Raw genomic sequence first — 23,841 nt, forward strand, 5'->3', positions numbered from 1 at the left:
CTATTCCACTGTGCATCTGAGGGTATGTCACATAGCCCATACACATAAACTAATTTAAAAGCTGTTGCCAATCAATAAATTATCATCTCATGAAGATTAAACAGTAGATATCCATTTAGATTTAATCAAGCATTTAGAAAACGCCTGATGCTAACAAAAATTAGCCAGGCCATGGTGGCGCCCACCTGCAGTCCCAGCTACTCCCAGCTACCTGGGAAGCTGAGGTGGGAGGATCACTTAAGCCTGGGCAACACGGTGAATCTCTGTCTCAAAAAAAACAAAGGAAGAAGAGAAAAGAAATGGCCAACAACTTTACAAACCTATAATCACATAAAAAGTTGTAAGACATATGAGACATGGCTAAAGTCAAAGACTTCATAGAGCCATGTTATGACTTAACAATCACAAAAGGAAGTGAATTTATCTCTACTAAAGTGAATATAAATATTGCAATCATTCTTTTTCTGGCATAATTATGTTTTGGAACTATGTCTTCTATAAAAAGTATCTGTGTACCCACCTGTCCCAGTTGTGTTGGGTGCCAACTACAAGCATCCTCTGTCCTTATTTTCCTAAATCACTCTACTAAAAATATTATTCACACAATATCTGCAAAATAGTATTTCAATATTGGTTTTGGAAATCAAAGATATCTCTCCAATTTTCAAGGGCTAACTCCAATCCTGGGGTTGTCAGTGAGAGGAAGATTTGGTATTGGCCTAGACTGTGGCAAGTTCACTGTGCCCCCTTAACCCAGAAACTTGCACTGACCAAATTTTTACTATGTGGCAAATACATGTGTCAACTTAAAACTTTGGAAGTGGAACCAGTCCATGCTGAGTATCTGTAAAATCCGAGCGTCCAAATTCTTGTTTCATGTTTAACTTTTAAAATCCGAGTGTCCAAATTCTTGTTTCAAGTTTAATTTTTAAAATCTGAGTATCCAAAGTCTTGTTTCAAGTTTTTAAAACTTAAAGGTAATATAGTAAATCTTTTTTAGGATCTTAACACGTCTGGTATTTAAACTTATTTACGAAAGAAAAATACGATGAAAAAAAGGACACCATTACTGTCAATAAATAAAAATGATATCACGTTCACAATCACGTCTTTCAGTACCTTCTTCAAACATCACTTCCTCTCCACTACTTCCCCCAGTCCTTTAAGCAAATCAGTGATTCACACCGCCCCTTCCACCCAAGATTCTTAAAAGGATCCACTGTGCACGAACGAGAAAGTCCCACAATCCAAGTACATTGCCCTAGTGATCTCTGATGTTTTAAAAGGCACCTGTAAAAATGCCAAAACCCAAAATTAGATCCCCAAGGGCTCCTTTTCTTTCTTGACCACACTTCTCTTTTTCAGTGCCTCCCTCACCCCCAGAGGCCAGACGATTTCCCATCCCATAGCCCTCCTCTTTCTAATCAAACCTAAATCCTGCCCTCCATCATCACCAGCCCCACCCGGGTAAGAGGCTCCAGTCCCAGCCCCGATCGCCCTCCCTCGTCCTGGGAAGGGAACACCGGCCCAAGTCTTGCTCCTCTGACTCTTCACCCCCGCTGCCAAACCCAGAGCATCTCTTCCTCCGGGTCCACATTCCCGCAGGACCCCTTCGATCTTCTTCCCCCACCGCGCAGCTTTCAAAAGCCCCCAAGCTCTGGGCTCTTCAAGCCTCCCCCTCCCCCCACCTCGTTCCTCGGCCTCCACTTACCCCTCAGACTCAGGCCCTCGGTTCCACAACCTCCATTTCCTTCAGATTCCATTCCAGAGCTGACTCTCCCGGCTCCCTCAACCGTCTCCCCGGGGCCCCTCCGAATCGCGGTCCCTCAGCAGCCCCCGGCTCCATCCCAGACTCCCTACTCACCCTTGGCAGCAGGCGCCCCCCAAGCTCCCCTCTCCTCAGCCTCAGCTCCCGCTCACCTCCGCGGTCCGAGTCGGGCTCCCCGGACCCACCTCCGAGTCGGCGTCCAAGCCGCCGTCGGAGTCCGGGGCCCTCCCCGCCTCGCCGGAGTGCAGCGCCTCAAGCGGCGGGGGCGGAGCCCGGGGCGGGGAGCCGGAGTGGAGGCGGGGGCGGTGGCGGCTGCGCGCAGGCATCGTCCCGGCCGCCGTCACCGCCGCGCCGGCAGCTGCTCGCAGCCGAACCGGAACTGCTTCGGGAGGCGGGGCCCTACCGGCCGGGAACGGGGTTCTACCGGCAGGGGGCGGGGCCCACACTGGAAAAGACGCGAGGCTCCAGATGGGCCCGACGGGAGAACCGAGAAGCTGCAGCGGGGGAGCCCGAGGGCGCATGCGTCATGCCGGAGGCCAAAGCGAGAGTAGGAAGCGGGGCTAGCGGAGCGGGGGCGGGGCCTTTGGGATCCGTAAAAGGGGTTAGGGCCTAGAAGGAGGTAATCCTAATTCCTCTGGAGAGAGCCAGCTCTTCTCCAATAGCCAGCCACCAATGATAATTGTTATAATTTATTGCCCACTTACTCTTTGACAGCATCTATGCCAAATGCCATATAAACATCTCATTTAATCCTTGTGCTAAGGCCAGGTGTGGAGGCTCACGCCTGTAATCCCAGCACTTTGGGAGGCTGAGGCGGGTGGATCACCTGAAGTCAGAAGTTCGAGACCATCCTGGCCAGCACGGCGAAACCTCATCTCTACTAAAAATACAAAATTTAGCCGGGCGTGGTGGCGCATACCCGTAGTCCCAGCTACTCGGGAGGCTGAGGCAGGAGAATCGCTTGAACCCGGAAGTTGGAGGTTGCAATGAGCCGAGATAAGGCCGTTGCACTCCAGCCTGGGCGACAAGTGCGAAACTCCATTTCAAAAAAAAAAAAAAAAAATTCTTGTGCTAACTCTGCAAGGGGGATCGTATAGCACAGAAAGCTAAAGAAACACGTTGCCTGACGTATTGCAAACTGATATTCCAACCCAAATCTCTCTAACATCCGATCCTATATTTTCCTCACTCCACCATGCTGCGCCACCCTGAGGGAAGGTCTCCTCCCAAGCCAGGTCTAGCATTGGCATAAACCAAGTCCAGACCCAGCTATAACCTGGACACGAACCCCTCCTTGGCCTTGCCTCCCCACACAGTGCCGGGCTGACTTCAGTGGTTCTGAATGGGATGGACATGAATGTAGACTGCTTCCATGGGATGCCCTGGTGTGGGCTTTCCCTTCAAACTGGTCTTAAGGCCAAGGACAGCTGGGAACCTCCCCACTGCAGCCCATACCCTTCCCAGCTCCATCAGGGCCACTGAGAAGTCACATGAGAGACGGCGAGACATCTCATCTTTTTTGCTGATAGCCAGCTCTGGCAGAAGGACAGGTTGACCTTTCTCAGTTTCTATTTTGGGACCCAAAGCCCTTATAGACAGAGGAATCTCCCTCCCACCCTCAAAATGTTTCTGATGACAGTTGGCCCCTTTGGCTCTCAAAGTCTAGGGCGACACTCACCTCCCTTCTCCCCGTTTGACATACAAGGCCCTCTTCAGCCTTCTCTTCTGAGAAGTCAGCCATCTTCATTACAGGACCATTGTTCAAACCTTCCCCCATTGGCCCGGCATGGTGGCTCACACCTGTAATCCCAGTACTTTGGGAGGCCGAGGCAGGCTGATCACTTGAGGTAGGAGTTCAAGACCAGTCAGACCAACACAGCAAAACCCCGTCTCTACTAAAAACACAAAAATTAGTGTGGCATGGTAGTGCATGCCTGTAATCCCAGCTACTCAGGAGGTTAAGCAGGAGAATCACTTGAACCCGGGAGGTGGTGGTGGCAGTGAGCCAAGATGTCACTGCACTCCAGCCTGGGTGACACAGTGAGACCCTGTCTAAAAAAACAAACAAACAAACAAAAAACAAACACTTTCCCCATTCCCCCATGAATCTTGTGGGCACGCTTTAAAAATGAAGCTTTCCATGTCTCTTATCCGTATTTCTCTGACTCTACAACTCAGAAAACTGTCCCTGACCTCCATAATTCAGAGACTCATCCAACAGACATCCAATCCAGCTCCTACCCAATTTGTGGCCCACCTAGACTGTACACTTCTTTCAGTTCTATCATTCATCCTTGGAACCAGCCACCTCCTCTGCACCCTGGATCTCTACTTTAACTCAGTCCTCATAACCTAATAGCCTTAGGCAGGGCTCTACATCTACTAATTCCTCAGACATTTCTAAGCACCTACTATGTGTCAGACCCAGCACGTCCTTTGTTTCATTTAATCCTCAAATTCTCTGAGGTAGGTGTGATTATCCTTACTTTACAGATGAAGAAACTGAGGTTCAGGGAGGTAGCTGACTTGCAGAGGTCTCTCTGATTCCATGTTCTCACGGAGTTGGGGGGTGGGGGGAGGCTTAGGGAGGAAAAGGTCTTGTCTGCTCCAGAGGCCCCTTTGACTTGCTGAGTCACTTGCTCCTGTCCCACCTGTCCCTGTCAATCTCTGGGAAGGAGAAATGACACTGGAGAGGCAGAGAGGAGTGACTGCAGAGGCAGAGGGGTGGGCGGGCTGGCCCATGGCTGAGACCTCGCTCCCAGAGCTGGTGGGAGAGGACAAAGCCACGCCTTGCCCCAGCATCCTGGAGCTGGAGGAGCTCCTGAGGGCGGGGAAGTCTTCTTGCAGCCGTGTGGATGAAGTTTGGCCCAACCTTTTCATAGGAGATGCGTGAGTGATAGCTGGCCAAGGGTCATGGGGGTGGGGACAAGGAGAGGCAGTTCTTGGTGGCTTTACCAGACACAGGAGGGTGGAAACAAGGAGAAATAGCTCTGCTCTGACCATCCCAGGCCAGGGACCTTCTCCAGGACCCCGGGGTGCCAAGGACAGTGCAGTGACCAGGTATGGCCACGAGGGGGAGCAGGGACTTCGCCTGCCTGAAAGCAGGGAGTCTCCCAGGAGTCCGGGGAAACACTTCCAGGACAACTGGCAAGTGTAGAGGTATAGGCCTGGGAAATAGTATTTGCAGCATGAGATGAGGTAGACAGAGAGCCCCCTGTTTCTGGACCCAGCCTCCCTCCTCTGGATACAGATGGTGGAGAAGCCTGACTGAAGGTGAATCAGAGAAGGTGTTGCCTCTCAACATTTGTAGGCTAGAAGCAGGTATTAGGTGGTAGCCGGTAGAGGACGGATGTGCGTGGGAGGACATGGGGCAAGAAGGGAGGGGCAGCCAGGTTCCAGGGCTGAAGCAATCCCTTCCTTCCTGTCCTGGCCAAGGCAGGGGCAGAGGCCTTGAGGAAGCAGAGAGGGTCTAAAGATCCCCCAACACACACATACCACCAGTTCTGCCACCAGAAAGTATGGGGCTCTGGGTATGGGGCTGTGGAGTCAGACTCCACTTGGAGCTTGCTGGGGTTGGATTCTCTTTGGACCCTAATGGCTCGGTCCCTCTGCAGCAGGGGGCCAGGCAAAGCCTCCCTCCTGGTCCCATGGCTTGGCCGTCATCCAGTGCCCTTCCTGCCCTCCCCAGGGCCACAGCAAACAACCGCTTTGAGCTGTGGAAGCTGGGCATCACCCATGTGCTGAACGCCGCCCACGGGGGCCTCTACTGTCAGGGCGGCCCTGACTTCTACGGCAGCAGTGTGAGCTACCTGGGGGTGCCAGCCCACGACCTCCCTGATTTTGACATCAGTGCCTACTTCTCCTCTGCGGCTGACTTCATCCACCGTGCCCTCAACACGCCTGGGGGTAGGACTTGGGGTCCAAGCCCATATCCCATCTTGCTCATTCCTGGGGAGGATGCCTCATTTCTTCTGAGTCATCAGTGCCCTCCCATCCCTGGTTTTTAAAAATCCTCTGCTTAGGCCAGGCACAGTGGCTCATGCTTGTAATACTAACACTTTGGGAGGCCAAGGTGGGTGGATCATCTAAGGTCAGGAGTTCGAGACCAGCCTGGCCAACACAGTGAAACCTCATCTCTACTAAAATACAAATATTAGCCGGGCATGGTGGCACACACCTATAATCTCAGCTACTCGGGAGGCTGAGGCAGGAGAATTGCTTGAACACGGGGTGGGGGGAGGTTGCAGTGAGCCGATATCATGCCACTTCACTCTAGCCTGGGCAAAAGGGTGAAATCCATCTGCCCCCCCCCCCCCGAAAAAAAGTTCTCTGCTTAGTGCTCCAGTGTCTTATCAAACCCTATTCCTTCCCAGATGGGGAAACTGAGGCCTGGAATACAAGGTCATGCCATGAGTTAGGAGCAACCCTAAGGCTGAAAGTCATTTCTCCCAAACAGCAGAATAGCTCTTTCTCTGCAACACTCAGCTTTGGGAAAGCACCATTTGGTACCTAAATGTCTGCCCCAAAGTACTTCTTTTATTCCTTTTTTTTTCTGAGACAGAGTCTCAGTGCTACCCAGGCTGGAGTGCAGTAGCACGATCTCAGCCCCTCCATCTCCTGGGTTCAACCTCTGCCTCCTGGCTTCAAGCAATTCTCGTGCCTCAGCCTCCCAAGTAGCTGGGACTACAGGCATCTGCCACCACGCCTGGCTAATTTTTGTATTTTAGCAGAGAGAGGGTTTCACCATGTTGGCGAGGCTGGTCTCGAACTCCTGACCTCAAGTGATCTGTCTGCCTCGGCCTCCCAAAGTGCTGGGATTACAGGCGTGAGCCACTGCACCCACCCCTCAAAGTACTTTTAACTAGAAAAGAAATGTATCTTCAAATACTCAGGATACAGCATAGGAGTCCAGGGAGGCTGGTGTCCTGGCTTTGTGTCCATCCTAGGAGACAGCTGTGTCCCTTGCTATGTGACCCTGGGCAAGCCAGTGTCCCTCTCTGGACTTCAGTTTCCTCATCTATGTGACAAGAATGACAAGATTACAGCTCACATGACTTTTTAGTATCCAAAGCACTTTGACATTCTTTTGTTCTTTATCCATTCATTCACCAGCTATTTACTGAGTATCCACTACGTGCCTGGCACGGAGCTAAATAAATACTGGGAATCCAGACTTTAAGAAGCAGGGTCCTTGCCCTCTTGGAACTGGTGGAAAGACAGGCAAATTGTGAATAGTACAGTGAGAGCTACGCATAAGAGTGGGCCAGTGTGGAGGGCTCTGGGAGCACACGGCGGGGGTGCTGAGCCTGGAGGATCAGTAAGGTGGGGGGACTTCCCTCTACAAAAGTATTCATGGGTCATATGCAAAAAAGATGAGCTGCTCTGTGATTCAAGCAATACTTTGAGCAGTCAAGAAAGCCTGTGGAGGAAGCCATGTCTCAGCCGAAACCTAGTGGATGAGTAGTAGAAGTTAGTCAGACCAAGACCAGGGGAAATGATTTGCAGGTATTTGGAATAGCATGTGGTAAGGCTGGAGGTCAGAAAACATGGCAGCCTCAAGGAACTGCAAGTTCCTCCATTTTCCTCGAGCTGAAGGTGGGGGAGGGACAGTCTAAGATGAGGCGACAGGGGCCAGCTCTTGAAGGGTCTTACAAGCTATGTTAAAAAGGTTTGGAGGCCAGGAGAGGTGGCTCACGCCTGTAATCCCAGCACTTTGGGAGACCGGGAGGGGCGGATCACGAGATCAGGAGATTGAGACCATCCTGGCTAACACGGTGAAACCCTGTCTCTACTAAAACATACAATTAGCCGGGCCTGGTGGCGGGTGCCTGTAGTCCCAGCTACTCGGGAGGCTGAAGCAGGAGAATGGCGTAAACCCGGGAGGCAGAGCTTGCAGTGAGTCGAGATCGCGCCACTGCACTCCAGCCTGGGCAACAGAGCGAGACTCCGTCTCAAAAAAATATAAAAAATAAAAATAAAAAATAAATTTAAAAAAAAGGAAAGAAAGAAAAGAAAAAAGAAATTCGGACCCTATCCCAAAGGCAGGCAGAACAGGTGTTGATCTACCCATTTTACCGATCACGAAACTGAGGTTCATAAAGGCTGGGTGACTTGCTCAGGATCACAAAGTACACCCAAGGCAGGGTCAGGAAAGGAACTTGGGTTCCCATCCCCAGCCCATGGGTGGGCCAGCTGTTGGGAAAGGGTTTTTCACCAGGATGTCTTCCTCAGCCAAGGTCCTGGTGCACTGTGTGGTGGGCGTGAGCCGCTCCGCCACGCTAGTCTTGGCGTACCTCATGCTGCACCAGCGGCTGTCCCTGCGCCAGGCGGTGATCACCGTGAGGCAGCACCGATGGGTCTTCCCCAACCGAGGCTTCCTGCACCAGCTCTGCAGGCTGGACCAGCAACTGCGGGGTGCCGGCCAGAGCTGAGGGGCCAGGTGAGGCCTTGGGGGGCGAAGCTGGATGTGGTTGGCAGGAAGAGGCCAGGTGAGGGCCTGGCCTGCGGACATAGGATTGGGTTCTTGCAGGATTGGTTGGCAGGGCTGCGTGTGGCTGGAACTGAGGATTAAACGGGGCCTGGCCCTCTACCCAAACTGCTGGGTTCCCTTCACCTACCCAAGGTCTCACCCAAGGGCCCGGCCTAGGCAGTTCTCCTGTAGGACCCCTAACCCATCTCCCCCATCCTACCTGGATCCTTCAGACCCCAAAGAGAAGAGGAGGACTAAGATGTGAGGGCGTGGAAAGCGTAAAATGGAAGAGGGGAGACTTTCCTACCTGGTCTTGAGGCCAACCTGCCCTGCCTCAGCTGAAAGCCTGTGGGGGCTCCCCTAAATCTCACCGAGGCATCTGCACAGCCAGCCTGGACCCTCCTGAACCTCCACATCCCCTTCCCCCTAGGTCTGGACCCCAGGTACAGTGCCGCAGAGAAAACCTTCCAGACTTAGCTAATTCTCATCAGTGAGCTAAGGCCGGGCCTCCATGGCGGCTCCCCACCCAGCAGGGCCTGCCTCCACCTCTGCTTCCCCTACAACTCCTTCCCTGTCTCGCCTCAACCCTGTCTTTGGCTGTCCCCACCACCCCACGCCACAGACAGGCTGCCATTTGGGGGTGGGTGACTGGCCTGGGCATGCTTGGGAGCTGGAACAGCAGCAGCTTTTTCCTCCCAGAAGCTTCCCAGGGCAGGGCCTGACTCTCTCCCTGCCTCCCACCCCTAAGAGTGGTTCCTATCTCTGAAGGCATAGCCAGCCCAACCAGAAGGGAGGCCCTTCAGCAGCATCGACCCCTTCCCATGGGCTGGCTGGAGGATGAGCATCTTGGGGAGGAGAATTAGGGAAGGATCAGGGGCTAAGTTTAGAGTTTGGGGGTGAGCATGATAAGAAACTTTGGCTTATAGCTGGGCTTGAGATTGGCCTGCCGCCAAGCTGTGGCATGGAGCTCTATGGGTAGAAGGTCTGAAGGGGGCATGTTTCCCGTGGATGGCAAATTCCCAGCTTGCTCTCTCTCCTCTAGACAGAACCCAGGAACCTGGCAGAGCAGCAGATCTCAGACCATGCCCAGTCACCCCTCTCCCTCAGCCTGGGGCCTTAGGCTCCCTGACCTGTGATCTCAGCATCTTTCCCATCAGGCAACTGACTTTGGGGGAGTTGGATAGGCAGGTGTATAGCATTGCACAATTCATGGAGGTGTCATCCACCAAACTGTGCAACTGGAGGCCCCAGGAGTTATGCAGTGTGCAGCCTGTGCAGCCATACACAGCAGCTCTGGGTCTGGGGACTCTGAGAGATAAGGGGCCGATGGGGAGAGGTCATCTCTGTCCCTAAGCCATGGATATCAAATCTACCTCCTCATCTCTCCCAGCAGCTGCACTTACTTGACCTTATGCACAGGGCTTAAGGCAGAAGCAGGTTTAGGTGACAGCTCTTACCCCTGCCTCAACAAGTCCCAGCCAGCCTGGACCTTGGTTCACCTGCCCGTAACACAGAGCTCATCTCTCTTCCAGAGCTGGTCCTTACTCCCTGCCATGGGGCTCTGCCAATTTGCCACCCTGGCACTGGTCCTTCTGGTGCTGCTGGAGGCTCTGGCCCAGGCGGACACACAGAAGATGGTGGGAGCCCAGCGTGGAGTCCACCCTAGAGCCTGCTACTCCATCCGGCTCCTCCTGGCGCCTGCACCCCCTCTCCGCCACTGTCTTTGGCCTTCACAGGTGGGAGTGGGCTCCCCTCTCAGCCAAGCCCTCAGGCGTCTTGGCCAGGGATCCCAGGTTCCCTGGGAAAGTGGGGAGGGCAGGAAAGAGGAAGAGGGTTTCAGGTATTTGTGATAGCTGTTGGCCACAGCTGCCTCCAGCAGCTCCCCTCAGGGTTCAGGGAGTCCCAGGAGGGGCTGAGCCTTAGCTCCCTGGAGCTCAGACCTCAGAGCCCCAGCGCAGGTGTGACTGCAGGCATGGGTGTGCCCCGTCCCCATCTGGGAGTGCAAGTGGGAGAGTAGTATCAAGGTATGGGTGTATGACAAAGGTCCGTGGATGACAGAGAAGGTTCCTAATGGGCCCAATTGAAGGTCCTAGCTGACCACAGTTAGCAGGGGAGAGACCTTAAAGACCATCTCTCTGGCTGCAGGGGACAGCGGGGCCTGGGTATCCCTGCCTTTTGGGTTGGGAGAGGAGCTTGGCAGAGGGTGGGAGTGGCCCTGGACACATTTCTTCTGCCTGCAGCCCAGGGCTGTCTGAAGACCTGCTCTACACCTGTGTCTGTGTGGGCCTGTGCCGCTTCCCTCAGCCTGAGTCTTCTAGCTCTTTATCCTGGACCCGTCCCATCAACCTTGGCCCCTAACTGAGGGCCCCTGAACCTGGATTCTGCTGTTGGCAATGCCACCAGTTTACATGTAATTTTTGGCTAGTCTCTTCACTGTCCTCCTCCACAGAACATCCTTCCAGCTTGAACTTTCTGCCCTTCCTCCATAATACCCTTGAAGGCCAAGGAAGAGGGTCTCACTCCAGTTGCGTAGCCTGGAGTGCAGTGGCATAGTCAGGGATTAGGGCTCACTGCAGCCTTGACTTCCTGGACTCAGGTGATTCTCCCACCTCAGCTTCCCGAATAGATGGGACTACAAACATGTGCCACCACAAGCAGTTAATTTTTTTTTTTTTTTTTTTTTGAGACGGAGTCTCGCTCTTGTTGCCCAGGCTAGAGTGCAATGGCGTGATCTCACCTCACCGCAACCCCCGCCTCCCGGGTTCAAGTGATTCTCCTGCCTCAGGCTCCCGAGTAGCTGGGATTACAGGCATGTGTCACCATGCCAACTAATTTTGTATTTTGGTAGAGACAGGTTTTCTCCATGTTGGTCAGACTGGTCTCGAACTCCCGACTTCAGGTGGTCTGCCCACCTTGGCCTCTCAAAGTGCTGGGATTACAGGCATGAGCCACTGCGACTGGCCCAACTGGCCATATTGTATTTTTTGTATTTTTAGTAGAGACAGGGTCTGGCCATATTGCCTAGACTGGTCTCGAACTCCTGGGCTCAAGCAATCCTCCCACCTCAGCCTCCCAAAGTGTCGGGATTGTAGACGTTAGCCACTTTAGCCGGCCAAGGGACCTTTTAAAATGCTTTATTTGATCTTCCTTCTCCTACTATCAACATACATGTACACAATATGCCACAGTCAGACCTGGGCTGAGCTGCCTTGATTCTTAGCAGTGCTGGGACAGAGGCCTGGGCCTGGAGGGAAAGGTGCCTGGCTAGGCTTGGCACTGGTCATGCCATGGAACCAGTGGACAAGTTGGGAGTGGCAGGGGAGGCTGGAAGAGGGGAGTAGACAGCATGCTTTATAATTAAACTCAAATCAAAAAATAGAAACAGCATCAAGTGTGCGGAGACAGGCGGCTGAAAGCCGGCAGCACAAACTGCCCGTCAGAGAAGTGCACAGCCCGGGCCAGATACTCCCACAGGTGGGTGAGTGCCCCTAATTTGGGGGGGTAGGGTGTGGTCTCTGAGCATGCTGGGTAATGGGGGCCAGGACACTTGTGCCTGTATGAGGAAGGGTGGGGGTTGGGTTGGGTAGAGAACTGACTGGGTCAGAGATGAAGGTGCAGACAAAGTATAGTAGAGTCAGAAAGACCTGGGCTTGAATCCTGACTCCCACATCAACTGGCTGTGTGACTCTGGGTGTGTTGCTTAACCTCTCTGAGTCTTGGTTTCTTCATCTGTAAAATGGGGATGATAATATTGCCTGCTCCATAAAGGCACTGTGAGGATTCAATGAGAAAATGTAAGTTCCTAGCTCTGTCTGACACATCCTTGATGAGTGCTAAATATAACAATTATTGCTGGACAGAGAAAGAAACATCAAGAAATACAGAGATAGAGAAGAAACCTCACTGTCCCGTAGGGAAGTTACCCTCCACCTAGGATATGGCTGGGGCTAGAAAGGGTAAGAGTAATTATAGTAGTGATAATAATAGTAAGATGCACCATTTATTGGGCATCTACCATGAGACAGACCCTGTGGGAGGTGCTTTACATTAATTATTACATGGAATTCTCACAGCAGCCTCACTGAAGAAACTGGCTCAGTGAAGACCACATAGATGCAAGTACCAGACCTGAGAATTCTGCCCGGGTCTGCCCTCCCCAGTGTCCGCAGGCTGAGCGCAGAGACCCACAGCTCTTCCCCACTGGCGCCACATGCCACCCTTCTGCAGTCTTTCTTCCCCACACTCCTCACTGGTCCTGCCCTGAGATCTCCAGCCCCACATGGCCTGTGGCCACAGTCCTGTCTGGCCTCCCTGGAGTGGAGTCAGAAAGGATGGGCAGGAAGAAAGTCCAGGGGACCATCTGAAGCTGCAGCTGAGAGGTAGATGGCAAACAGCTGCCCCCTGCCCCAAGGAAGCCTGTGCCTCTGCCTGATGTCGTGGGCATGCAGAGCAGTGTCATGGGAGGCTGCAAAGGCACATGAACTTCCTGGGGGAGGATGGGAGACAGAGGCAAATGGGGGAGCTACCCAGGAAGGAGAGATGCAAAGACAGAAAACAAGTGCATGGACCTGCAACCAGCAGCAGCACAGGAGCAGGCCAGGAAAAGCCCTGCCTACAGAGGCAGCTGCTCTGCTGAGCGGGGGAGGCAGGAAGGGGGAGAGGAGGAGCACGGGACCAGGGAGAGAAGGAGGGCTGCAGGGAGTGGGAGGGGAGCCCGGCCAGGCCCTGGCCCTGCTGGACATTGGGCCTGTGCCTCACCTGGCTGGGGCCGAGGAGACATGGAAGGTAATGTCAGGCGGGGCCCTCCGAAGACCATCTGGGGCCTCAGAAACCGGCGGAGCTGCCACAACCACCGACTTCCCCTCCCTGGGAGGGCCTGGGGCTTAAAGGACGAGTCCCTGGGCGGGTGGCTGGGCCTGACTCTGACTGATGGGCTGGGCTGGGTCCCAGTGGGTTACAGTGGCCAGGCGGGGCAACACCCTGAGCATCGGGAGCGAGGCATTAGGTGGAGCCTGACCAGGAGTAGCGCTAAGTCCAGGGGAGAGCCCCGTTCTTCAGACCTGGGCCTAGGTCCCCTCGGAGGCAGAGGCACGCACTGTGGCCTACCAGCCCCCAAATCCTTCACCCCTCTGGAGCCTCCTGGGGGTGGGGCCTGGCTGCCTGCTCCCTTGCATGGCTGGGCTGCGAGACACCCATTGGCCACAGGGGGGCAGCCTCACCCCATGCCAAGCTCCGCAGGCCTGAGTCCGGTGCCCGTCCCACTTCCCAAAGCTCCATCTCCCTACCTGATGGCTCCAGACCAGTGTGGCTGTTGGACTCCCCTGGGGCCTGAGGGCTTCCCCCACTCCACCACACTACACTGCCCTCTGCCCTGCAGTGACTGCACATCCAGACCCTCCTCTGTCATTCTCGGGTCAGACGCCCAGAGCATCCTGAAAGTTAACTTCAGGATCCCTAGCAGGGGAAGATAAACTGTGGTCCAGATCAGGGCAAAGACTTGCTCATGACCACAGAATGAGTCATGGCAGAGTCCCGGGGAAGCCAGGCTCTCCTCCCTGCCTCAGAAGTTCTCTTCCCACCTCTTCAGGTAGCCTCCCATCTTCATGGGGGGTTATGGAACCAAGTGTCTTCAATCCCAAAGAGATACCAAGCAGAGAGGAGACCTGGGTGTTTAGAGGGACTGTAGAGCCCACCGCAGTCCACAAGGCCTCAGTCACCTCTCAGACCCCACCCCCATGGGCGCCCCAGCCAGCACCTGGAATTCTAGCCGCTTCACAGTGTTTGTGTTCTGGGCGGAACCTGCCCAGCCCTGTTCCACTCAGGCAGAGTCCTGCCCCTGCACCCACTCCCCCATTCCTGGCCCCAGACCATGCCCCAGGTAGGTGGCAGGCCACTCAGCCGCCTGGAGAGGTCACAGTGGGGGATGAGGAGGACACCTGGGTCTTCACTTCCGCCTTGCCCGACAGCCTCCCACTGGGTGAGCCTGGCCAAGCCGGCAGCCTCCTGGGTGCCCGTTTCTCTTTCTGGTCCTGGCACTGCCTACCAAAGGGAAAAGATGTTCTTCCCAGTATGCACCTTCCCTAGTCACTGGTCCAGTGGATCAGGGGCAGTTAGCAAAGACAGGTCCCCCTCTCCAACATGGCACCAGGCCCATATTCTGGTGCCGCTGAAAATCCAGCTCCGCAGGGTCCCTGACTCCTTCAGCCAGCAGATGCCTGAAACAAGCCACCTGACCCAGGTGGGGCCTGACATCCAGTGCTGGCCTGAGTCGTGGGGGTAAGGAGGAAAACCCGGGGCCTATAGGCAGGTGTGTGGTTCAGCAGCACCAGGCTCCCTTGAGAAAAAAGGGGGGTTAGTGACCACTCTCTGGAGGCCCCAAAGATGGTAACTGAAAGGCTTGGGGATGGACTAAAACCCCAGCCTTGCTACTTATGAGCCGTATGGCTTTGGGCGTCACTTTTTAAACATTCTGAGCTTTAGCTTCCTTCTGGGTAAAATAGGGACAGATCACGAACAGATCATGGGATCACGAGCGAGACATCAGGCTTTTTGTTGTTGAGACGGAGTCTCGCTCTGTCGCCCAGGCTGGAGTGCAGTGGTGTGATCTTGGCTCACTACAACCTCTGCCTCACAGGTTCAAGAGATTCTCCTGCCTTAGCCTCCCGAGTAGCTGGGACTACAGGAGTGGACCACCACACCTGGCTAATTTTGAGACAGGGTTTTGCCACATTGGCCAGGCTGGTCTTGAACTCCTGACCTCAGGGGTTCTGCCTGCCTTGGCCTTCCAAAGTGCAGGGATTACAGGCATGAGCCACCGTGCCCAGCCAGAGGCATCAGGCTTATAAGAGGCATTAGCTCATTCCTTGTGGAGATGCTAACAAATACCAGTTCACAGCCCTGGCCTCTTACCTGGAGATGGGCTCTGATTTCTGAGTCCCTGAAAGTGGGAGGGGACGGGGTCTGAGGATGAGTACTAGAAGTAGCAGGTGAGGGGGCTTGAGAGGTCACAGTGGGGGATGAGGAGGACACCTGGGTCTTCACTTCCACCTTGCCTGACAGCTGCCTAGGTTGGTGGGGCGGGGGGGTGCCCTGAGAACCACAACCATCTGGGGGTTTCATCCCTACAAAGTCCAAGCTGACTTAGGGGTGAGATCTGCACTGACTAGTGCCACAAATAGGGAACTCCAAAGGCCCCTTGGCCAAAGCTTCATACAGCTGCAGCTCAGCAGAGGGCAGGAGAGAGGTCTGCCCAGCTCCATAGCAGTGACAAAGGATTGATTCCCTTGTTCCCTGGGGAAGGGTTCTAGGCCCCAGCCCCAGCTGAGCTTGTTAATACCTCATGTGAAATAGCTGAGGCCCTTCCCGCAGCATCCCCGTGGCACCTGGGTACTGCACCATGGGCTTCCCCATCAGCTGGATCCACCCTCCAGGAGCCTGCCTCCAGCCACTGCAGTGTCCACTCTGTTCCAGGATGGACTCCCTGCAGAAGCAGGACCTCCGGAGGCCCAAGATCCACGGGGCAGTCCGGGCATCCCCCTACCAGCCGCCCACGTTGGCTTCACTGCAGCGTTTGCTGTGGGTCCGTCAGGCTGCCATGCTGAACCACATCGATGAGGTCTGGCCCAGCCTCTTCCTGGGAGATGCGTGAGTAAGACCCACATTAGGAGTGGGGGTGGCAGAAGGGTGTGAGGTTCACACGGGAATGGGGGCATGAGCCTCTCCCAGGGCCCTCCAGGGCAGAGGGGGTGCCCTTGCCTCCCACCGTCTCTTTCCCTATTTTGCTTTCCTTTTATATTATTACTGCTTTTAACTGTGGAACTAGAATGCACATAAGAAAAGGGCACAGGGCCGGGTGCGGTGGCTCATGCCTGAAATCCCAGCACTTTGGGAGGCGAAGACAGGTGGATCACTTGAGGTCAGGAGTTCGAGACCAGCCTGGCCAACATTGTGAAACCTCATCTCTACTAAAAATACAAGAAATTAACCAGGCATGGTGGTGGAGACCTGTAATCGCAGCTACTCAGGAGGCTGAGGCAGGAGAATCACTTGAATCCGAGAGGCAGAGGTTGCAGTGAGCTGAGATCACACCATTGGACTCCAGCCTGGGCAATAAGAGCGAGACTCTGTGTCAAAAAAGAAAAAAAAAGGAAAAAAGAAATGTGCACAGAGGATATATGAACAGCCTCATCACCCAGTGAAGAAAAAGGATATTACCTGTCTCCCAGAAGCCCCTACTGAGTCTTTCTCATTATAACTTTTCTATTCTCTGTGGTTAATCACTGTCTATTGAATTATTTCCCTGTTTTTCTTTAAAGTTTTACCACCTATATACCTAAACAGTGTAGTCAGTTTCACCTGCTGTTTAAAATTATATGAGTGGAATCATATTGTGTGTGTTTTGTGCCTGGCATCATTTGCTCAAATTTGTGAGTCACCCACGTTGTTATGTGTATCTGCAGTTCATATTTTCACTGCTGAAGATTTCATTATATGATTATGTCACAGTTTATCCATTTTACTGAATATGGACATTTGAATTGTTTCCACTTTTTGACTATTATGAACAATGATCCTAGTAATATTTCATCTTAAAATTTTTATTTATTTATTTAGAGACAAGGTCTCTCTCTGTTGCCTAGGCTGGAGTGCAGGGATTATCATCATTCACTGCAACCTCAAATTCCCAGGCTCAGCAGTTCTCCTGCCTCAGCCTCTCAAGTAGCTGGGAATACAGGTGTGCACCACCAAACCTAGCGAATTTTTCTTTTTTTTGAGGCGGAGTCTCACTCTGCCACCCAGGCTGGGGTATAGTAGTGCAATCTCCACTCACTACAGCCTCAACCTCCCAGGCTCAGGTGATTCTCCCACCTCAGCCTCCCAAGTAGCTGGGACTACTGGCATATGCCACCATGCCTGGCTATATTTTTTTATTGTTTGTAGAGATAAGGTTTTGCCATGTTGCCCAGGCTGGTCTCGAACTCCTGAACTCGATGAATCCTCCTGCCTTGGTCTCCCAAAGTGTTGGGATTATAGGCATGAGCAACAGTGCCTGCCTGAAAAGGAGTCTTTTTTTTTTTTTGAGATGGAGTCTAGCTCTGTCACTCAGGCTGGAGTGCAGTGGTGCAATCTTGGCTCACTGCAATCTCCGCCTCCTGGGTTTAAGCGATTCTCCTGACTCAGCCTTCTGAGCAGCTGGGACTACAGGCGCCCACCACCATGCCTGGCTAATTTTTGTGTTTTTAGTAGAGGTGGGGTGTCACCATGTTGGCCAGGCTGGTCTCAAACTCCTGACCTCGAGTGATCCGCCCACCTCAGTCTCCCAAAGTGCTGGATTTATAGGCGTGAGCCACCGCACCCAGCCTGAAAAGGAGTCTTAAACTCCAACTGGAGGAGCCCCTTCACCCTGGGCCGATTTGCAGGCTCTTGTCTCTTCCCTTGGTGGGTGGTGGGCGGGGGTGTTTGCAAACTTCAACCCAGCCAGAGCTGCCGCAGTGAGATCTACCTCCACCCTCCTAACCCCTTGTGCCCTCCCCTCCAGGTACGCAGCCCGGGACAAGAGCAAGCTGACCCAGCTGGGAATCACCCACGTTGTGAATGCTGCTGCGGGCAAGTTCCAGGTGGACACAGGTGCCAAGTTCTACCGTGGAATGTCCCTGGAGTACTATGGCATCGAGGCAGATGACAACCCCTTCTTTGACCTCAGTGTCTACTTTCTGCCTGTTGCTCGATACATCCGAGCTGCCCTCAGTATTCCCCAAGGTGCACTTCTGGGTCTGGCATGGTGGAGGGTGGAGGGTGTGCTTTAGGACTCTCCATTTTTCCAGTGGCACTGGTGGGTGGGAGTCCAGAGAGACAAACCCTTTCAGCAACCCTCCCACTCCATGTGGCAAATAGCTACTACCATTCAGTGAGTGTCCCCTTCAGGGACACCCTCGAGGCTAGCAGTCACGGACATAACTAAGATCCAGTGTAGTCATCAGCATCACCACATCCCTCCATAAGAGGCCAGGCACTGGACAGAAGGTATAGGACCCAGTGAAGCTCTTGAGCGGACTCCTCTAAGATGAGTCCTTGGCATAGAGCTGCAGGGGCAGGCTAGAGGGCAGAACTCAGGGGAAAGGGAGGTAGGTAGACACCCCCTATAATCTGATGCAAACCCAGGGACCTGAGGAATTCAATAAACCCACTTCCCCTGGCCCAGAGTTGCAAAGAATGCCTGAGGAAGCACCTGGACCTGAAGAAGGAAATCCCAGCTGCTAACCTAAACCCTGCCTCTAACTTGCTATGTGACTTTGAGCCAGCCTCCCCTTGTTGGGCTTCAGTTGCCCCATTTGACAGAGTAGACAGTGTCAGTATTGCAGGATGCTGTAGAGGATGGTCATGGGTGTCTCTTCTTCCCAAAGGAGTGGGTGGTTCAAGGGCAGGTAGCTGATGTTAGCTTGGTTCTCCCCACAGGCCGCGTGCTGGTACACTGTGCCATGGGGATAAGCCGCTCTGCCACACTTGTCCTGGCCTTCCTTATGATCTACGAGAACATGACGCTGGTAGAGGCCATCCAGACGGTGCAGGCCCACCGCAATATCTGCCCTAACTCAGGCTTCCTCCGACAGCTCCAGGTTCTGGACAACCGACTGGGGCGGGAGACGGGGCGGCTCTGATCTGGCAGGCGGCCAGGATCCCTGACCCTTGGCCTGACCCCACCAGCCTGGCCCTGGGGACAGCAGGCTCTGCTGTTCCTAGTGACCCTGAGATGTAAACAGCAAGTGGGGGCTGAGGCAGAGGCAGGGATAGCTGGGTGGTGACCTCTTAGCAGGTGAATTTCCCTGACCCAATCCAGAGATTCTTTATGCAAAAGTGAGTTCAGTCCATCTCTATAATAAAATATTCATCATCATAAAGACAGGCGATCTTTTGGCGGTCTGTGGGGCAATGGCTTACTCTCGGGATGGTCACAAGGTTCCAGATGGCTCGCCAACTCTGATTCAGTGGGATGGCAGCCTCAGGGAGGAGGACAGGTGGGAATAATTCGTGATATCTGCCTTGGAGGAAGGAGTGGGGGTACAAGTGTGAGGATTAGATGACCTTGTCCTCATCTTGTCCTCCTCATACCCTCCCCCAGGAGTTAGGTTGTCTGATAAAGACCCAAGTTCAATGCATCACCATTCTCTCCATACCCATCCTACCCAAGGCTGAATATCAAAATTCACTGTGCACAAGTAGCATCTCTGGAAACCAGTCAGTCTTTTCACTGACACTCTGCTTTCAAAAATGGACTGCTTAAAATTAGACACCTAACAAATTAAAGCATTAAACAAGAGGATGATGGGATTGGGAAGGAGACATACCAGAAATACTAGGCAAAGGACAGTTACATGATGGAACAAAACAGCTCTGAGTTTCTTAGTTCTTATCTTAGCACAACATAAAATAAAACAATAAAGAAAGGCCCCCCTCCCAGCTTCCTCACATGTAAATACATCATAAAAACCCAAGGTATTTATAAGGATTAAATAGTCAGCTTTCCTCTACCTCTCTGGCTGCTCTTAGTGAGGTCTTGTCTCCTCTGTTTTTGTGTGTGTGTATTTGGGGTTTCTGGTTGTTTTGAGACAGGGATCTCACTCTGTGGCCCAGGCTGGAGTGCAGTGGCACAGTCAGCTCACCGCAGTCTTGAATCCTGCACCCCAGCTCGAGCAATCCTTTCATCTCAGCCTCCCAAGTAGCTGGGACCACAGGCGTGAGCCACCACACCCAGTTAATTTTTAAATTTTTTGGTAGAGATGAGGTCTCACTATGTTGTCCAGGCTGCTCTTGAACTCCTGGACTCAAGTGATTTTCCTGCCTCAGTCTTCCAAAGTGCTGGGATTACAGGTGTGAGCCACTGCACCTGGCCCCTTGCCTTCTTTGGCTGGCCCTTCGATATCAAGTTTTCTCAGGGTTCCATCCTCTGCCTCCTCTCTCCTGCAGTGTTTCTGCTCTCGCAGTTCTCTGCAACACTTGGTCCCGATCCCGCGTTGCTGTTGGCTGCCTCAGGTGCTCTCTGGGTCTTTTCCAGAGGGAATACATATGTCTTAGGTGGAGGATGGCGGGAGGACTGGTGCTGCTGTGTCCAGCTTAGTCACGGGGCCCAGGCCCCACCAGGCAGGTGCAAACACTCCTGGGCTCCCCACCCTAGGAATGGAAGACTGTTCTCAATTCATCCTGGGGTTGATGGAGTCTATGATTCTCTAGAGCAGACAAAGCCCGTTCCAATTCAGTAGCCCCACCTGCCCACTCCCAACTCCCTTGGGTCCCTCCTCCACCTGACAACTCAGTGCTTGTTGCTGTTTCTTACTCATGCACCGTCAGTGGGACCCAAGATAGTGGCTCCAGAAGCCAGTCATCCTCATCTGAGTACGGGCAGCCTGGCCCTGCTGGCTGGGGTGGATGCACTGCGGCTGCAACAGAGCCAGACTCTGGGCCTGGGGCTTGGGTTCCAGCAAGTCACCTTCTTGGGGCTCTGTAGATTGGGTACAGAATCTGGGGCTGTAGGAAGAGATTGAAAGAAGCCATGAGGAGGCAGGTGGAGGGAAAGCGAAATATTCCCCAAGTACTGAGGAAATCGAGGCCGAGCTCCAGGCTGGCACCTCCTCTGGGATGACTTCCTGCCTGCCACACTCACCCAGGGAAGGCTGTAATAACATATCTCCCTCTTGTATAGACCAGCCTTGTGAAAGAAGTGGTGTATTGTGAGGAGCATGACTTTGGAGGCAGACTCTTTGGGTTCAAATCCTACTTCTTCCCTTTGTCAGATGTATGATCTCAGTTAATCTCTCCATACCTCAGTTTCCCTATCCATAACACGGGATTAATGACAGCCACCACATACGATTGCTGTAAGGATTAAATGGGGCATATAGAAAGTGCTTTGCACAATATGTGGTGAGTTCCTAGAAATGGTAGCTGTGGCCAGGTGCAGTGCTTCACGCCTGTAATCCCAGCACTTTGGGAGGCCAAGGCAGGAGGATCACCTGAGCTCAAGAGTTCGAGACCAGCTTGGGCAACATGCCAAGACCTCATCTCATTTACAAAAATAATAAAATACATAAATAAATGATAGCTGTGATCAATCATCATCACAGCACATAGCACTGGGGCTCCAGTCTTGGACTGAAAGCTGGCAGCATTCTCAGTGCATTGAATGAATGGATGAATGAGTAAAAATTAGCTGACTTAAAGGCAAGATGGTGTCCTGGATTGGATCCTGGGGTTTTTTCTTGTTTGTTTGCTTTTTGTTTTGAGACGGAGTCTCCCTCTGTCACCCAGACTGGAGTGCAGTTGCACAATCTCAGCTCACTGCAACTTCCACCTCCCAGGTTCAAGTGATTCTCCTGCCTCAGCCTTCTGAGTATCTGGGATTACAGGCGCCTGCCATCATGCCTGGCTATTTTTTGTATTTTTTGTATTTTTTTTTTTTGAGACGGAATCTCGCTCTGTCACCCAGGCTGGAGTGCAGTGGCCAGATCTCAGCTCACTGCAAGCTCCACCTCCCGGGTTTACACCATTCTTCTGCCTCAGCCTTCCGAGTAGCTGGGACTATAGGCGCCCGCCACCTCACCCGGCTAGTTTTTTGTATTTTTTAGTAGAGATGGAGTTTCACTGTGTTAGCCAGGATGGTCTCGATCTCCTGACCTTGTGATCCGCCCATCTCGGCCTCCCAAAGTGCTGGGCTTACAGGCTTGAGCCACTGCACCCAGCTATTTTTTGTATTTTTAATAGGAACAGGGTTTCACCATGTTGGCCAAGCTGGTCTTGAACTCCTGACCTCAGGTGATCCGCCCACCTTGGCCTCCCAAAGTGCTGGGATTACAGGTGTGAGCCACTGTGCCCGGCATATTTTTTATTTATTTATTTATTATTATTATTTTTTAGTAGAGACAGGGTTTCACCATGTTGGTCAGGCTGGTCTCTAACTGCTGACCTCGAATGAACTGCCTGCCTCAGCCTCCAAAGTGCTGAGATTATAGGAGTGAGCCACCGCACCTGGCCTTGGATTGGATCCTGGAACAGAAAAAGGACGTAAGTGGAAAAACTGGTGAAATCTGAATAAAGTTTGTGGTTTAGTTAATACTGTTATAGGAATGTTAATTTCTTTGATAAATGTAGCAAGGTTATGTAAGAAGCTAACATCAGAGAAAGCTGAGTGGACATACAAGAAATGTCTCTGCTATCTTTGTAAGTCTGCTGTAAATCTAAAATTATTTCAAAAATAAAAAAATTAGCTGACAATTACCAACTGTTTTGCATATGCCAGCACTGTGCCAAGTTCTTTAGAAACATAATTTTTTTTCCAAATTTCATCCATAATGTTTTATGTCTTTTGAAAACACACGAATCAGAGCCCAGGAGCTACAGGCTACAGTGAGCCAAGCTGTGATTGTACCACTGCAGTCCAGCCTGGGTGACAGAGTGGGACCCTGTCTCTAAAAAAGAAGGGAAAAAAAAAATCACATATCAAATACAGCAAAATGTTAAGATTTGACCATATTTATGGAGTTATGGGTATATAGGTGTTTATTACATGATTTTTTATATTTTAAAAAATACTTCATTACTTTAAAAATTAAAAATAAATAAATCTACTAACTTCTAAATTAGGAACATCCTATTCTATATTTAGGTTTGGAAACCATCAAGTCAAATGGAGTTTAGGAGGTATTCTGGGCTGGGCACAGTGGCTCACGCCTGTAATCCCAGCACTTTGGGAGGCCGAGGCAGATGGATCACTTGAGGTCAAGAGTTAGAGACCAGCCTGGCCAACATGGTGAAACCCTATCTCTACTAAAAATACAAAAATTAGCGGGGCGTGGTGGCGCATATCTGTAGTTCCAACTACTCAGGAGGCTGAGACACAAGAATCGCTTGAACCTGGGAGGCAGAGGCTGCAGTGAGCCAAGATTGCGCCACTGTATTTCAGCCTGGGTGACAGAGCAAGACTCGGTCTCCAAAAAATAAATAAATAAAAGTAAAACTTTAAGAGGCTATACTACAAATAATCTTGCTTAAGGAAAAAGGTAATGATGACTCAGTTGGTAGTATTTAGATAAAATGACCGTGTTGAAGAGAAGCTAAGCCAGTGAGTCATACTCTCCATCATTTCTTTCACTCTTCGCAATCCTGTAGGGTGGGTCGTGTGAATACCATTTTATGGGTGAGAACACAAGCACAGGGAGATTAGGCCTGAACAGCAGCTAGTAGTGATTGAGAACTTTGTTATCTACCCATGACTTAGTCAGTCAGCCTAGGCCAATGGCTCGGACAGCCCCAAAACTTCATTGACTTAAATTCAACAATACTTTTATTTATTGATTAATATTTTTATTTTTGAGATAGTGTATCACTCTGTTGCCCAGACTGGAGTGTAGTGGTACGATCACAGCTCACTGCAGCCTTGACTTTCTGGGCTCAAGGGGTCCTCCCACCTCAGCCTCCTGAGTAGTTGGGACCACAGGCACATGCCACCATGAGCGGCTGATTTTTTCTAGAGACAGGGTCTCCCTATGTTAACACACTGATGCCAAACTCCTGGGCTCAAGCAATCCTCCCGCCTTGGCCTCTCAAAGTGCTG

The 23,841-nt window shown here is 52.3% G+C and overlaps 2 protein-coding genes across 10 annotated transcripts in view; one reads left to right on the plus strand and one right to left on the minus strand.

The window, feature by feature from the left end:
- SAMD8 (sterile alpha motif domain containing 8) overlaps positions 1-2,265 on the minus strand; it is a 62,456-nt gene extending 60,191 nt beyond the window's left edge. The window contains exon 1 of one of the 2 annotated variants that reach the window (XM_010375530.2): positions 1,921-2,265. In XM_010375530.2, the coding sequence (XP_010373832.2) occupies positions 1,921-2,094 (174 nt within the window). In that variant the 5' untranslated portion in view covers positions 2,095-2,265. Of the gene's footprint in view, positions 1-1,864 lie in introns of both variants that reach the window. The other variant, XM_010375531.2, reaches the window with a different exon arrangement.
- Positions 2,266-4,450: 2,185 nt separating this feature from the next.
- On the plus strand, positions 4,451-19,139 carry DUSP13 (dual specificity phosphatase 13). 8 transcript variants are annotated; one of them, XM_030941030.1, is made up of 8 exons: positions 4,472-4,657; positions 5,457-5,674; positions 8,000-8,207; positions 9,770-9,973; positions 11,617-11,711; positions 15,606-15,881; positions 17,776-17,996; positions 18,693-19,139. In XM_030941030.1, exons 3-8 carry the CDS (start codon positions 8,121-8,123, stop codon positions 18,893-18,895), a joined length of 1,086 nt encoding a protein of 361 aa, XP_030796890.1. In that variant the 5' UTR covers positions 4,472-4,657; positions 5,457-5,674; positions 8,000-8,120; the 3' UTR covers positions 18,896-19,139. The 8 variants fall into 8 exon arrangements, 7 of the variants coding, with proteins under 7 accessions (XP_030796890.1, XP_030796888.1, XP_010373831.1 ...); XM_030941028.1 differs by lacking the exon at positions 5,457-5,674 and having other exon boundaries at positions 4,477-4,657; XM_010375529.2 differs by lacking the exon at positions 5,457-5,674 and having other exon boundaries at positions 4,477-4,657; positions 15,708-15,881.
- The last annotated feature ends 4,702 nt before the right edge of the window (positions 19,140-23,841 follow it).

This window comes from Rhinopithecus roxellana, chromosome 11 (genome assembly GCF_007565055.1).
Source record: "Rhinopithecus roxellana isolate Shanxi Qingling chromosome 11, ASM756505v1, whole genome shotgun sequence".
Classification (NCBI taxonomy): domain Eukaryota; kingdom Metazoa; phylum Chordata; class Mammalia; order Primates; family Cercopithecidae; genus Rhinopithecus; species Rhinopithecus roxellana.